Source organism: Miniopterus schreibersii (assembly GCF_964146895.1).
Source record: "Miniopterus schreibersii genome assembly, chromosome: 8".
Classification (NCBI taxonomy): Eukaryota; Metazoa; Chordata; class Mammalia; order Chiroptera; family Miniopteridae; genus Miniopterus; species Miniopterus schreibersii.
The window spans coordinates 15,817,103-15,831,564 of NC_138109.1; the positions used below are offsets into that span (position 1 = coordinate 15,817,103).

The following is a 14,462-nucleotide window of genomic DNA, read 5'->3' on the forward strand; positions in this document are numbered from 1 at the left end:
CTGTGTGGCGCACAGGTGGAGAGCCTGGTCTGGAGCTTCCGAAGGGGAGCGTGCCACTTGCACTCCCCGAGGCGGCCGCCAGGGGCCGCCGGGCTCTTTGTTTTCCTTCCCTGCCCGGTCCGGGCCGAGGCCTGCAGAGCGCATGCTCTGGGGCAGTTCGCGGCCCAGCCGGTGAGCTGAGGAGTTCCTTGTAGCCGACTTGCACCGAGGTAGGTCGCGCGCGGCACGGGCGAAGGGTCTTGGAGGAGGGCGGCACGCTGAGTGACCACAGCCCGAGCGCCGCGGGGGGGTCCTCGGCGGGCCGGGGCCGGGGCCGTTGCTGGCGCGCGCCCGGTCGCGCGGCGACGGCTCCACGTGAAGCCGGGCGGCAGGAAGGCGCAAGTGCGGGTGCGCGTGTCCCCGGCCCCGCGGGGCGTCCGGGCGCGGGCCGGGCTCCGCCTCGCTCGAGGGAAGGCCTGGTGGCCCCTCTGCCGCAGCGCCTCTCACGTCCGGCCCGCGGCGCCCGCGTGGGCGGGAGATTCAAACGGCCCGAGCGCGGCCGGCCGGGCGCGCGCGGCCGCGGCGACCCCGCTGCCCCCGGTGCGCAGACCCGCTCGCCGCGCTGGCCGGAGCCGGCCGCCCCGGCGGGCGCTGCGTTTCCGGAGCGGGAAAAGTGATTTCGTCCAGCCTTGGTTTGGAGAATTCAGTTTGCAGAGCGGGGAAGGACTCCTGCCCGGCGAGGGTCTGCTTTAGGAGCTCGAGGGTAGGCTGCTGAGGGGCTGCTGCAGGAAAGAAAGCTCAGCGTCCGCAGGCACCGGGGTAACTGCTGACCGGCTGGAGACGTGTGCTGTGGACTCCGCATCGACTCGTCTGTCAGCACAGTATTTACTGGATGTCCACCCGTGCCGCGCTCGGGGGCTGGGGAACAATGGTGAGAAGGGCCCCGTGTGGCCTTTACGGAACTCCCGGTCTCCTTGGGAAGACCCGCGCGGGGCACCGTTACATAAGGGCCAGTGCCATCTCCGATGTGTGCGGCTGAGCAGGGGCACCGCTGCTGGCAAGTTATTCATTCGTCAAATAGTGATTGAGGTGCTCCAACCAAGTGGGACTCGTGTGTGGAGTGTTACACGGGAACGCCGGGGGCGACCCCCACCCCTGCCCAGGGGGTCCAGGATGGCTTTCCCGGCGAGGTTTGAAAGGAGCTGCAGTTTATTCGGGCAGACTGCGGGTGGGGGGACTAGGGTGATCCAGGCAAAGGAAACAGCACATGCAAAGGCATGAAGGTCAGGTGAGTGTCGTGGTCAAGGACTCCACAGGTGTTTGAGCCTGACTGGAACACAGGGTACAGGGAGGGGAGTGACAAGATGCTACAGCAGGGGCCCGGGCCTTGAAAGGTCTCAGGTGCAAGGCCAGGAAACGCTGGGTGGGGGTGGGAAAGGCAGGGATGGTTACACCCAAGAAGGGTATTCGAATGGAGTCTGGAACAGTGAATTAGGGGTTCATGCTTGTGTTTTTGAAGACGTCCCAGGAGCAGGAATCCTGTTGAGCTTTGAGTCCCCATGGGCCACCCACCCAGTCCTCCTGACTCTTAGTTTCTTTATCTGTAAAATGAAGGTAAGAGGCATGTGGTGAGAATTACTAATATATTCCCTAAAGCAGTGGTTCTAACATCTGGTTGAAGATGTGGCCCCTTTTCTCCTGGGGGAAAAATAAACACATAAACCCAGGCACAGCTCTGTATTCAAGGGGGATCCCCTGGTGAGGGCCTCTTGGGGTGAAGTATCCCAGCGCTGTGCCTGGCCCTTAGCAGGAGTTAAGCAAATGTTTGTCGACAGATGAGCCCCTCTCCTCCCTTCCCTGGGGACCTTTCTCACAAAGAGATTCTTCAGCTGCCTGGGTCTGGCAGGCAGTTGTCTGCCTCCTGACATTGGGGATCAGGGGATGGTGGCAGGGACAGCTGCTGTGGTCAGAGAGGGCTCTGTCTCCTTTGCAGAAATGAGGCTGTTGTGAGGTTACAGGGGGTCACAGCAGGAACACCAGGTGTGCCCTACGTCCATCACATGAGGAAACTGAGGCTCAGGCAGAAGTGGGAAGGGGAAGGCTCTGGCCCTGGTGGGGAGAGGTCAGGAGACCTGCCACTTCATCCCACTCCTGTGTGGCCTTGGGTGCCTTTCCCTGAACCTCAGCTTGCTTATCTGTGAACGCAGGTGTGAGCATTCTAGGAGAGTGGACTCTGTATCTGACATCTAATTTTTTGGAACTGTGTCTTTTCTCACAGACTGTGTGCTCCTAGAAGATGGAAACTGTGTTTGTCCATTGTGGGGTGAGGGTGGGCGACAAAAGACTACTACTTATTCCCAGTCCATACACTCATTGTCTGGTTAAGAAAACACACCCAGAGCAGTTAGGGAGTGTGCACAAAGGACTGATTTGTGCACTAGAGGATGCAGGTGGGTGATGGACATAAGGCTCCACCTTTGAGAAGGTGCCCTCTCATCCCCTGCCCTGCTCCTAGGACTGCTCACAACAGCACTGCAGTGCCCACAGACCTCCATTTGTGAGATGAGAGGACTCAGGATGGATGGACTCTAAAGCCAGTGCTCAGCTCCACCACAGCAGGGAGTTGTACCCATTGTCCTTTCCTATGCCCTTCAGATTCTTCACCCACCTGGCCCACCCTCTTAGGCCCCAGCTGCCTCAGTTTCTCCTCTCTAGTCTCACCATCCTCTCCCTCTCAGCTTTCTTCTGCTGCCTGCCTCTTGTGTTTGGCCAGGTTCATGGGGGATCCTGGGGAGGCCTGACCAGGCTGCCTCCACCCCTGCCCAGATCATGGCCTACCTGTATTTCTTTTGTTTATTTATTATTATTATTCTTGTAGTCCATCACATATACCTGGGTTCTGTTCTTGGCTCTCCTTAACTGCATGTGTGAACTTGGGCAAGTAAATTTACTACTGTGTGTCTCAGTTCCCTCAACTGTAAAAGATAGGAGTAGCCAATGCCCCAGAGAGCCTCATATTTTAAAGAGTGGATTGGTATGGTGGATAGACATGTAAATTAAAATAATTATGGTCCGAAAGTCTGTCCTCATTTCTCTGGGAGAGAATGATTCCTTTTGGATTGGGAGAGGGATCAGAGGATCAGTGGAGTTGACTTTGAGACCTGAGTAGTTCTTCCAGTAGGATAAAGGATGAGAAGGTATAGAGTTGCAAATGGTATGGAGAGAACAGTAAATAGTTCAGGCTGTGGGAAGACAAAGGAGGATGTGATAGATAAGGGATGAAGCCAAAAGTTAAGTCAGTACCAGAGCCTGGAGGTCTTAGCCAGGCTGAAAAATGTGGGCTTAATCGTCTAGGCAGAGGGAACCACTGAGGAGCCTGAGCAAGGAAGCAGCTTGTTTCAGGTTTGAGGTTTAGATCTTGATTTCCTCTTCCAATCTTGGGTGAGATCCTTCACTTTTCTGAGCCTCAGTTTCTTTGTCTGTATAGTAAGATCAGTGTGGCTAGCTTGCAATGAAATGCCCCAAAATTTTAGCCTCTGAGTCTGGCAGACAGTTGAATGCCTCCTGACATTGGGGATTAGGGGATGGTGGTAGGGACAGCAGCTATGGTCAGAGAGGGCTCAGTCTCCCTTTGCAGAAATGAGGCTCTGGTGAGGTTACAGACTCCAGAGCTAGTACCCTTCCCCACGCTCCCCAGTCAGTGGTTAGAGTGTCAGCCTTTGGACTGAAGGGTCCTGGGTTCCATTCCAGCCAAGGGCAGGTATCTTGGTTGCAGGCTCCTCCCTGGCCCCTGTCGGGGCATGTGCAGGAGGCAACCAATCATTGTGTCTCTCTCACATTGATGTTTTTCTCTCTTTCCCTTCCACTCTCTGAAAAGCAGTGGAAAAAATATCCTCAGGTCAAACAGCTAGAAAGTAGCTGAGCCCAGATTCTGGCTCCAGAGGCTGGACTCTTAACTGCCACAGGCCATACCACTTCTGTATCAGGACAGATCTAAAGTGTACTGGCCCCAGCCATCCTTACTGAGGGGTCACAATCCAGAGTTTGGGAGCCCCAGGCTTAGACAACTTGACTGCCCTTCACAACCTTAAAGACCAGGGCTCAGTAGAGATGTATTTCCAAAACTACATTTGTGGAGGGAAAAGGTTTGGGGCACAGTTTAGGCTGGACTGGAATTGAGAGAGAATGCCTTTGTTCTCAGCAGCCTTGGGGAAGAACTGAAGACCTTGGGGACCAGTAGCAATTAAAGGAGGGGCGGGGTTCAGGACAGGCTTTCAGCTGCCCTGGATTATCCTAGGTCCAGCAACCCTTTTTGTCATGCATAGGTGATTTCCTTTCCCTCTTTTGTAACACCTGGTGTTTGTATGTTAGTTTGAGTATATGTACAGTGCCCTTGTTGGACTCTAGAAAAGCCAGGCTCCTCCCAGAAGTGGCACTTTGGGATCAAAGGGCACAAATGGTCTGGTTTGGTTTTATTTAATGAGAATAACTTTTTAAAGTCTGATAATAACAGTAATGCATCAAAGTTACATAGTGGTTAGGTAGTTAACCATTAGTTACAATGTTACTAGTTATTATCTCAGGGTTTGGGGGCAGTTATGAGGGATACTTAATATTATTCAATGTTTTAACTTTTTATAATAAAAATATATAATGCTCCTTGTTAAGCATTTTAGATAATATAGGAAGGTACAAAGAAAAAAGTAAAAGTTGTCTATAATCCCATTTTCCAGGGGTAACCACTGTTAATAATGTATTTCTTTCTACACATTTTTTCTACACTTATTTTTATATGTGTGTGCGCATTTATATCTCAAAAATAGGATGGACTGTTTTTCAATGCGCTTATATTATTTGGCAGTGGTAACATCTTCCTATTCAATAAATAAGTTTCTGAAAGCATCACTTTTGGTGGCTACATACTGTTCTGTCATAAATATACCACATATTATCTAGCCAGTCCCCTACTGTTAAGCACATGGGTTGCCCCCTTTTTTAAAAATGTTACGAAGCCTACAGTAGAGAATATCTGTGGAACTTCTTTGGGTGAGAAGTGGAATTGCTGGGCAATTCCTCTCGCCTTTTTTGGTTTTCTTTTTTGTTAACATTGCCTAATTAAAGCAGGAAAATTATTGCTGTCTGACATGGAGTACTTGCCTGGGTTTTTCAGGACAGGAAGATGCCACCCAAACGTGTGGCTAAGAAAAGGTCACCCCCAGAAGATGCCCTCCCCAAAAGCAAGAAAGTGAAGGGTAAGTTGGCTTCTATCTCAGTATGTGTTGCCTCTTGAAGCCCCCAAAATCTGAGACTGAGCTCCTTCCCCCCTGACATTTGAAGCTGAGGGGCCTGGAAGTCCAGGAGCTCCACCCAGTTGTTGTCTCCTGTAGGTCATTGAATCTCACCCTCTAGGAATCATAAAGGCACAGAGACTTGTCTTAAAAGTCCTCAGGTAGTACTAGCAAAAACTAGACCCTGAAGCTTTGCCCCAGGCAATAATAGATTAGGGGTTGGACCACTGACTTCTAGATGTGGGTTCAAGGCCTGGCCCTGCCACTTTCTAGGTGTGTAGCTTTGGACAAGTATCTTAATCTCGCTGAGCTTGGATCACCCCTTTCCTGAAATAAGAGGCTCTCAAGAACAGTGCCAACCTTACTGAGCTGTTGTGAGGAAAATGAGATAATGCCCTGGTAGCATTTGAGGGAGGCGGCTGTGGTTTCCTCTTTTCTGGAGCCCTGGAGGGAGATAGGGAGGAGAGATCCACCCCCAGTCTGGGAAGGGGGAGTGTGGACCCACACTCAGACAGTGTATGTCTTTTGCAGACCCTCGTAACCAGGCAGTGAGGGCCGTTGCTTCCCACCGAGTTCCAGGCGCCCGCTCCGCCCGAGGTGCTTGCAGGCCGAGCCTTCCTGACCTGAAAACCCGACCAGGTGGCTCCCTGCCCAGTGCACTCTACGCGCAGCCTCAGAGGCCCTGGCAACCCCTGGGGGAGGGGCTGGACACCATTGGCTGTCCTGGGCTGCGGGGCGATTGCCATTGGCCAGCAGATGGCCCTGGGCCGCCCACAAATACCTGTGTCAGCTGGTACTGCTGCCCCTCCCTCCAGCTGCGGCTCTGTGTCTGTTCACCCTAGAAACGGAGGGTGTCAGTGTGAATATGTTCAGAAATTACGTCATACCCTGAGGGTGGAGGCTAGGGACTGTGCAGACCCATGTAGGGTCCCTTGGTTTCAGTGCAAACACTACTACTTATTAGCTCTATGAACCTCTCTGAGGCTCTGTTCCTTTTCTTATAAAATGGGATCTTATATGTGGAAGGTCTATAGCATAATTTGGGGGACCACAAAGCAATTTATCGTTAATGGAGTAAGCAGTCAGTAAAGAGTAGACATTATTACCTGAGCCCTCACTTTTGGCACCACGGTGCCTCATCAAGAACTTCCAGCTAACCAGGAAAACTACCTTGTGTGCTGGTTGCTCTCCCCACCAATACTGAGTGTCTCCTTGTTTCTGTTTCCTTCCTCTCACATTAATAATGTGCTCAATTTTTAATCTTTACACAAACCCTATGAGATAGGTACTTCTGTTATCCCCATTTCACAAATGAGGAAACTTAGGCTTGGAAAGGTCATACTAATGGTCTGTGGCAGAGCAGGGTCTTGAACCCAGATCTGTGTGGTCCCAGAGCCCATGCAGTGAGCTCTCCTCTCTCCTGTCATCCTACACACTTAGGCTGTCTTCTTCACCCCTCAGTCTCACATAGGTCCCACCGCACAGAACCGGGCTTGGTGCTGACACTGGGCCAGGGTGACGTGGGCCAGCTGGGACTGGGCGAGAATGTGATGGAGAGGAAGAAACCAGCCCTAGTACCCATTCCAGAAGACATTGTACAGGCCGAGGCTGGGGGAATGCACACCGTGTGTCTAAGTAAAAGTGGCCAGGTAGGTTGGGGGTAGCATGGGATTGCACAAGGTCTGGGATTGGGGTTTTGGAGATGGAGCTTCAAGCCACACACATTTCTCTATGGAGATGGAGCAGGGGGTGGTTTGAACAAGAATGGACTAAAAGGCCAGACCTTGCACTAATGGGGGCATCCTGGGCACAGGTCTACTCCTTCGGCTGCAATGATGAGGGTGCTCTGGGAAGGGACACATCAGTGGAGGGCTCAGAGATGGTTCCCGGGAAAGTAGAACTGCAAGAGAAAGTGGTACAAGTGTCAGCAGGAGACAGTCACACAGCAGCTCTCACCGAGGATGGCCGTGTCTTCCTCTGGGGCTCCTTCCGGGTAAGATGGTCTGAAAAACTGCATGGGGGCTGGCAGACAGAATTAACTGGTGGGGCCCCAAGGATAACCCATCTCCATGCCCTATTGTACTTACTGGTGGGGAAATCAAGTCCTAGAGATAGAGCTTGGGCCCAGACCCAGTTCTCTGGCTTCTTCATTCAGGCCTGTCCACAGCACTGGCTGTTTCGTAGAATCTGATGTGGTGAAGTATGTGTCTTGGGAAAGGGGTGGGTCAAGGATGTGTTTGGGTCAAAGCTGATCCAGGAAGCCTGTTGTCCTCACCCATCTCCCTACCTTCAACCTCTCCTCCCTTTCCTGCCATTTTCCACACTTCTCAGGGCTATTGGGGGTTTTGGGGGCGCAGGGGTATTGTTACATCTTAGAATTTCCAAGACACGGAAGTGTAGTTTTTTATTTTATTTTATTTTATTATTTTATTTTTTATTATTTTATTTATTTATTTATTTTATTTATTTTTTATTTAATTTTATTTTACTTATTTATTTATTTATTTATTTTTATTTTATTTTTATTATTTTATTTTATTTATTTATTTATTTATTTTATATATATATATATATTTTTTAATATATCTTTATTGATTCCAGACAGAGAGAGGGATAGAAACATCAATGATGAGAGAGTCATTGATCGGCTGCAGCCCGCAACCCGGGCATGTGCCCTGACTGGGAATTGAACCCCGATCGCCTGGATCCTAGGTCGACACTCAACCACTGAGCCACGCCTGGCCAGGCGGGAGTGTAGTTTAAAAAGCAGATTCAGCCCGGCTGGGCATGGCTCAGTGGTTGAGCGTCGACCTAAGATCCAGGCAATTGGGGTTCGATTCCCAATCAGGACACATGCCCAGGTTGCGGGCTCGATCCCCAGTCAGGGGCATGCAGGAGGTGGCCCTTCAATGACTCTCATCATTGATGGTTCTATCTCTCTCTCCCTCTCCTTTCCTCTCTGAAATCAATAAAGATATATTTTTAAAATAATAATAATAAATAAATTTTTAAAAATTAAAAGCAGATTCAGCATTAAAATTGTTTTGGTACTTTGATATTTATTTTGAAATGTAAAAAAAAAAAAAAGGAATCTGATGAGTTGTTTTTTCACCAGGGCTATTTTTAATGAAGAATTTCAAACACATAAAAGTAATCAGAATAACATATTGGATGCCCATCTACTCAACAGTTAACCAACTTTTGGCCAAACTTGTTTCTTTTTTACTCCCATGCACTCCTCCACTCCTTTGTTATTTTAATGCAACTCATAAACCATGTATGATTTCATTCATAAGCATTTCATTATATGGCCTCATTCCTGCCCACCTCTCCATCCGCATGTGGCACCAGTGCCCCTTACCAGACAGCTCTATGGCTCATCTGGCTGGTATGGGGCATGCAGGGCTGGCTGATAAGTGCTCTGCCCCTCCCTTCCAGGATAATAATGGTGTGATTGGGCTCTTGGAGCCCATGAAGAAGAGCATGGTACCCGTGCAAGTACAGCTGAGTATGCCTGTGGTGAAGGTGGCCTCAGGTGAGTCTGGGGTTACTTGCTCTGGGCAGGAGTTGGAGAACCTCTGGTGCTGGCCCAGCCTTGGGCTTTACAGACAAGCCCTGCATCTCTTGCCTTCCTCTCACCCTCAGGAAACGACCACTTGGTGATGCTGACAGCCGATGGTGACCTCTACACTTTGGGCTGTGGGGAGCAGGGCCAGCTGGGTCGTGTGCCTGAATTATTTGCCAATCGTGGTGGCCGGCAGGGCCTTGGTAGGTGGCTTAGGTCCCTTTGGCAGGGCAACTCAGCAATCCACCCCTGATGAGGGTCATAAGCAGGAGGGATTCTCTGTGTGTTTTTAGGCTTACATCAGATAGACTTGCAGTGGTAGTTAAGAACTTGACTCTAGCCCTGGCTGGTAGCTCAGCTGGTTGGAGTGTTGCCCTGATAAACCAGGGTTATGGGTTCGATCCCCAGGCAGGGCACATATAGGAAGAGGCAACCAATGAATGTATAAATGAGTGGAGCAACAAATTGATGTGGTGCGTTTTTTTCCCTCTCTAATCAATAAATAAAAAATAAAAAATTCACTCTTATTTAAGTAAATAAATAAGAAGTTTGACTCTAGAGCCAGGCTACCCTGGGTTTGAATCTTGGTTCTACCACCTATTGGCTGTAGGACCCTGGACATAGTTTCCTCATCTCTAAACTACCTACCTCATTGGGTTGTTGTGAGGTTAAATGAATTAACAGAGAAGGCTGGCTGGCACCTGGTAAGTTCTATGTAAATACTACCTCTTAGGGCTGTGGGACTCTGAGTGAGGCACTTGTACTCTCTTGGCCTCAGTTACCTCTTCTGTGTAATAGGGAGAAAAGTCTCTGCTAATGTGGGAGAAACCAACGTGGGGCAGAGAGGAGAGGCTGTGTGTGTCTGCCACTGACCTTGGCTGCTTCTCTACCTGCAGAACGACTCCTGGTCCCCAAGTGTGTGATGTTGAAATGCAGGGGAAGCCGGGGCCATGTGAAATTCCAGGATGCTTTCTGTGGCGCCTACTTCACCTTTGCCATCTCCCTCGAGGGCCATGTATATGGCTGTGGTCTTTCAAACTACCATCAGCTTGGTGAGTCCCAAAACCAGCATCTGGCATAGCCAGAGTGAACTGGGTTCCAATCCTGCTTCCATTACTCATTTATTGCACACTCTTGGAGTCATCCCTCAGAGTCACAGTTTTGTCATCTGCAAATTGAGAATATCCAAAAAAAAAAGAATATCCATATGATGGGGGGTAGGGTAGCCTCAGTATGGGAGGGGATAGTGTGTAATAGGACAGCTCCTTGGACACCTTCACCCACCCCTAACAACTCTCTCCTGGCCTTGCCTCCCAGGAACTCCAGGCACAGAATCTTGCTTTGTACCCCAGAACCTGACATCCTTCAAGAACTCTACCAAGTCCTGGGTGGGCTTCTCTGGTGGCCAGCACCATACAGTCTGCATGGATTCGGAAGGTGGGACCTTTGGATCGGGAGTGCCCTGATCCCTTGGCACAGGCCTAGCCTGACTCCTGAGACCATGGCTCTTGGAACCTGGGTCTGCTTCATGGGTTGGGCTAAATGTGGGTCTGTGAGGGTCACACCCACCCCCCAGAGTCCTGGTGCTCTTCAAGTATGAGTTCAGTGGGGCCCTATGGAGGTTCTCCCAGGCCTCCCCCAAAACTGGAAGAGACACTGAAGACTTCCTCCTCACCACCCTGGGAATGGGGACCAGCTCCCATGGATATGGGAATTCACCTGGCCAACCTGGAACACGCTCTCTGCTGCTGCTCATCTCTCTCCCTCCTCCCACAGGAAAAGCATACAGCCTGGGCCGGGCTGAGTATGGGCGGCTGGGCCTTGGGGAGGGTGCTGAGGAGAAGAGCATACCCACCCTCATCTCCAAGCTGCCCTCCGTCTCCTCAGTGGCTTGTGGGGCCTCTGTGGGATATGCCGTGACCAAGGATGGTGAGTGGGGCTGCTCACACTGTCTGGTTGGGGCCTGGGGATTGTGATTCTTACCAAACTGCCCAGTGGCTCTGATGTCCACCATCAGATGGAGCTGAGATGCAAAGAGCAGTGTTTATGGTAACATGGTTTTTCTCCTGATTATCAAAAGCTCTGGCTTTGATGAACTTAAAATGAATAAACAAATTATTTTGATAAAAGTGATTTGTTCTGTAGAAGAGAAAAACAGCAGAGGGGGATGTATAACCAAGACCCCACCAGGCAGTAGGACTGGAAGGCAGGTCTCCAGACTCCAAACTCAGGTTTTTCTTTACATTTTCCACCATGGTGACCCCTTTATTTACAACCTAGTATGTGTCAGCTTCCCAGAGAGAAGGCTTAGTAGTCGGGTTCTGGCAAGCACAGCAGAAAAGGGTGTGATTGAGCAGTCACCAAAGCCTGAGTGGGTGAGGGTCACAGCCATGGAGGTCTTGAGAAGTCAGGTTGGTGGAGGTACTTGATCTGGGAAGAGTTCCTGAGGAAGTGGGGCTTATACTTCACTTTGAAGGTTTATGATAAGCAAAAGAGGGCATCCTGGGCACAGAAACATCCAGAGCAGTCTCAGAGGTGGCTGGTCTTAGGAATGGAGAGTGCTGTAGGGGTTTGGGGAGTGGCCAGTCATGTGTAGCCTTGAATGCCATGCCTAGGGATATGGAGAAGTCTTTGGCAATGTGTAAGGACTGTGGTCCCAGGATGACAAAACTCTTATCCATCATCTCCTTGGCTTTTCTCAGCTTCCCTGAACTCCCAGAGGCTGGGACATTGCCAGGCGGCTATAGGCCAAGGCTGAAATTCACCCTTATGTCCCAGGCTTCTCTCACTACAGAAAAGTGAGGCTAGGGATCCTGAAGACAGCTGCCCCCGTTTCTCTCTCTTGTAGGTCGTGTTTTTGCCTGGGGCATGGGCACCAACTACCAGCTGGGCACAGGGCAGGAGGAGGATGCCTGGATCCCCATGGAGATGACAGGCAAACAGCTGGAGAATCGCGTGGTTCTATCTGTGTCCAGCGGGGGCCAGCACACAGTCTTACTAGTCAAGGACAAGGAACAGAGCTGATGAAGTCTCTGAGGCCCCTGGCTCCCAGCCCCCCGCCCCTCCCTCCTGGAACATGGAAGCCGTGATGACTACAGACTCCAGCAGGCCTCCCCCAGCCCCAAGTACTTTGTCATCTGCCTTTTTTCCATCCACAAAACAGAACCACTTTCCTCTTTTTCTTCCTCCTTTCTGGAATTATCCTGTAACCTACAGGATGAAGGGGGGGAATGGAGGAGTGGAGTGGGCTTTGTTGGAATGTTGCTCACCCTAGAACTATGTGATTAGACCTTTCCTTATCATCCCTACCTCCCATGGTCCTGGCTGACCCTGGTTTTGTCTACCAAAAACCAAAACTTCCTCCCCTGGAGGGTTTGGTTCCTACGCCCTGAGAAGTTTGGGCTCCATCGAGCCCTACTCTAGTCACATGCCCACTCTTCCTGTCCTTCACAATCCACAGGCAGACAGATGGTACAGGTGTCAGACCCAGCTGTCATGCACCTATGCCTGGGGGAAACTGGAGAAGGGGCAGGGCTACCAACCATGGGCAAGTCCAAGCCAAATATTTGGCCCTGAGCAAGTGTCCAAGGGGCAGGAAAAAACAATGATCCTCCACTTGATCAAGAAAAGAGCCAATCAGCCTCTCTCCCAGAAGCACAAAGCATTCTGCCCTGCACTGCCCATCCAGCCTGCCTCACCTTGTAGCCAAGGGCCTGAAATCTGGAAAGGAAGCTAGGCCTGCAGAGCAGGATGTTGGGGGAGAGGGGAAGGAGGGTTTTATAAACAAATGTAGCAATATCGAGAGTGAAGGGGAGGGCAAGGAAGAGGGTTGTATGGGCAGAGGCTGGTCCCCAGAAAGGGAAGCAGAAGCTTGTACAGTGTCTGAGAAAATAGCAAGCAGTTTGATTTTTTTTTAAATATAAAGTATTTTAGAAGAGAGTGAAATCTTTTAACATTTTGAATAAATTTAGAGTTTTATAAAACAGGCCACTTGTTTTCTACACATTCCCTGCTTTTTTAAGGGAACATTGCTGTGTTGGGAAGGGCAAGGTAAGCCCACACCTGTGAACTTGGTCAAGACTACGACTTAAGGTGATGTCAAAATGTCCTGATGTGTGCCTGTCAGCTGTTGATGTGACTGTTCCATACAAATCAAAAGAGAGTTGATTTTTGCTTAGGTATTTATTTCAGGAATCACTGTATTTAAAAAAAAAAAAATCCTGCATAATATGAGAGACATGGAATGGTTCTTTCAACATCCTAATCCCAAACCAAGACAGTACATCTCTAGAAATACTAAGCTTGCTGTTGTTGTATCACTTTCAACAGCTGATATAATTCATTAAACATGATTAACTGCACAGTAACTCTTAAGACAACTTATGCATATTAATGTAGATTTTCACAGGCATTTGAGCAAATCATAGAGCTGACCTGTCCAATATGGTGGTCACTAGCTATATGTGGCCATTTACATTTAAATTAATTAAAATTTGTAAAAATTTAAAATGAACTTCCTCTGTTGCACTAGCCACATTTCAAATCCTCAGTAATTACATGTGGTTAGTGCTTGTGGTATTGGGCTATGCAAATGTAGAAATGCATAGAACATTCCTATAATTGCAGAAAGTTTCAGTGGACATTGTTGATATGTATAACAGGAAAGTTTTATTAGTGCCAGGAGGGTTCTTGGATGTCAGTGACTCTTGGAAAAATGAATATGATGTAAAATAACTTGAAATGTATTCTGTGATTTTTTCCCCCCCTTTTGAACTTTCAGTTTTGGTGCAGGCACTATACGGACTAGAAATTGACTTCCTAAAAGGAAAAAAGAATCACACTCTTGATTATATTTTCTCTGTAAAGAAGTACTTGCATGTCTGCTACTTCCTCCCCCCGCCCGCCCCCCATCACCCCCACCAAAGTACAATTGTATTAGATTTACTGGGGGTTTTCCCTTTTGACAATATAGCAGGTTGAAAGTGCCCTGTTCTTAATCATAGCTCTTATGGATTGGGACTTAAAATGGACCAGGCATTGTGCTGAGCACTTTATAGGCAACAATAATTTAATCCTTACATCAGCCCTTCAAAGTAGTCATTGCTGTTCGTCAGGAAACAGTCCCTGAAACTTCAAGTGACTTGCTTTAAGTCAATTAAGTGTACAGGCTAGGCTGGAATCTAAATCAGCCTCTACCTGAGCCCAGAACCTCAATTCCTTTTCCTTGTGGGGCATGTAAGAGTTACAAATCTCTCTGTTAGAGCCTTACATATATTAGGACAGTGCCCGGCACATAGTAAGTGATCTGTAATTCTTTGCTATTATAACTCTTGTACTTTTTAAAATTTTATTTCCTGGGGTTAATAATTAATTGCCTTGTTTTTCAAGTGCTTAGTTTTATCTTCCCCCATTCTCCAACTTGGGTTGGTTACCCCAAAACAAATGTCATAATACCCCATGTGGCTCAGCTATAAATAATATTGACAAAGTTGAAGTAATGTAAATGTCCAATATTGCTTTGACAAAAGTTACATCAGGAGATTGAGAAGTGTGTATGTAGGAGGGGCAGTTGCTTAAAATAACTGAAACTATAAATTAACTGTTATTTAGAAATACGCAGGTAGCTCCTA

General features: G+C 49.0%; 1 protein-coding gene across 11 annotated transcripts; it reads left to right on the plus strand.

Annotated features, from left to right (window-relative positions):
* The first annotated feature begins 101 nt into the window (after nucleotides 1–101).
* On the plus strand, nucleotides 102–12,815 carry RCC1 (regulator of chromosome condensation 1). Of its 11 annotated transcripts, none has more exons than XM_081145402.1 (11): nucleotides 102–209; nucleotides 5,150–5,231; nucleotides 5,799–5,906; nucleotides 6,729–6,916; nucleotides 7,081–7,260; nucleotides 8,706–8,802; nucleotides 8,913–9,035; nucleotides 9,729–9,884; nucleotides 10,150–10,269; nucleotides 10,609–10,761; nucleotides 11,681–12,815. In XM_081145402.1, exons 2-11 carry the CDS (start codon nucleotides 5,159–5,161, stop codon nucleotides 11,854–11,856), a joined length of 1,374 nt encoding a protein of 457 aa, XP_081001528.1. In that variant the 5' UTR covers nucleotides 102–209; nucleotides 5,150–5,158; the 3' UTR covers nucleotides 11,857–12,815. The 11 variants fall into 11 exon arrangements, with proteins under 11 accessions (XP_081001528.1, XP_081001531.1, XP_081001524.1 ...); XM_081145405.1 differs by having other exon boundaries at nucleotides 5,799–5,864; XM_081145403.1 differs by lacking the exon at nucleotides 102–209 and adding an exon at nucleotides 723–742.
* Nucleotides 12,816–14,462: the final 1,647 nt, after the last annotated feature.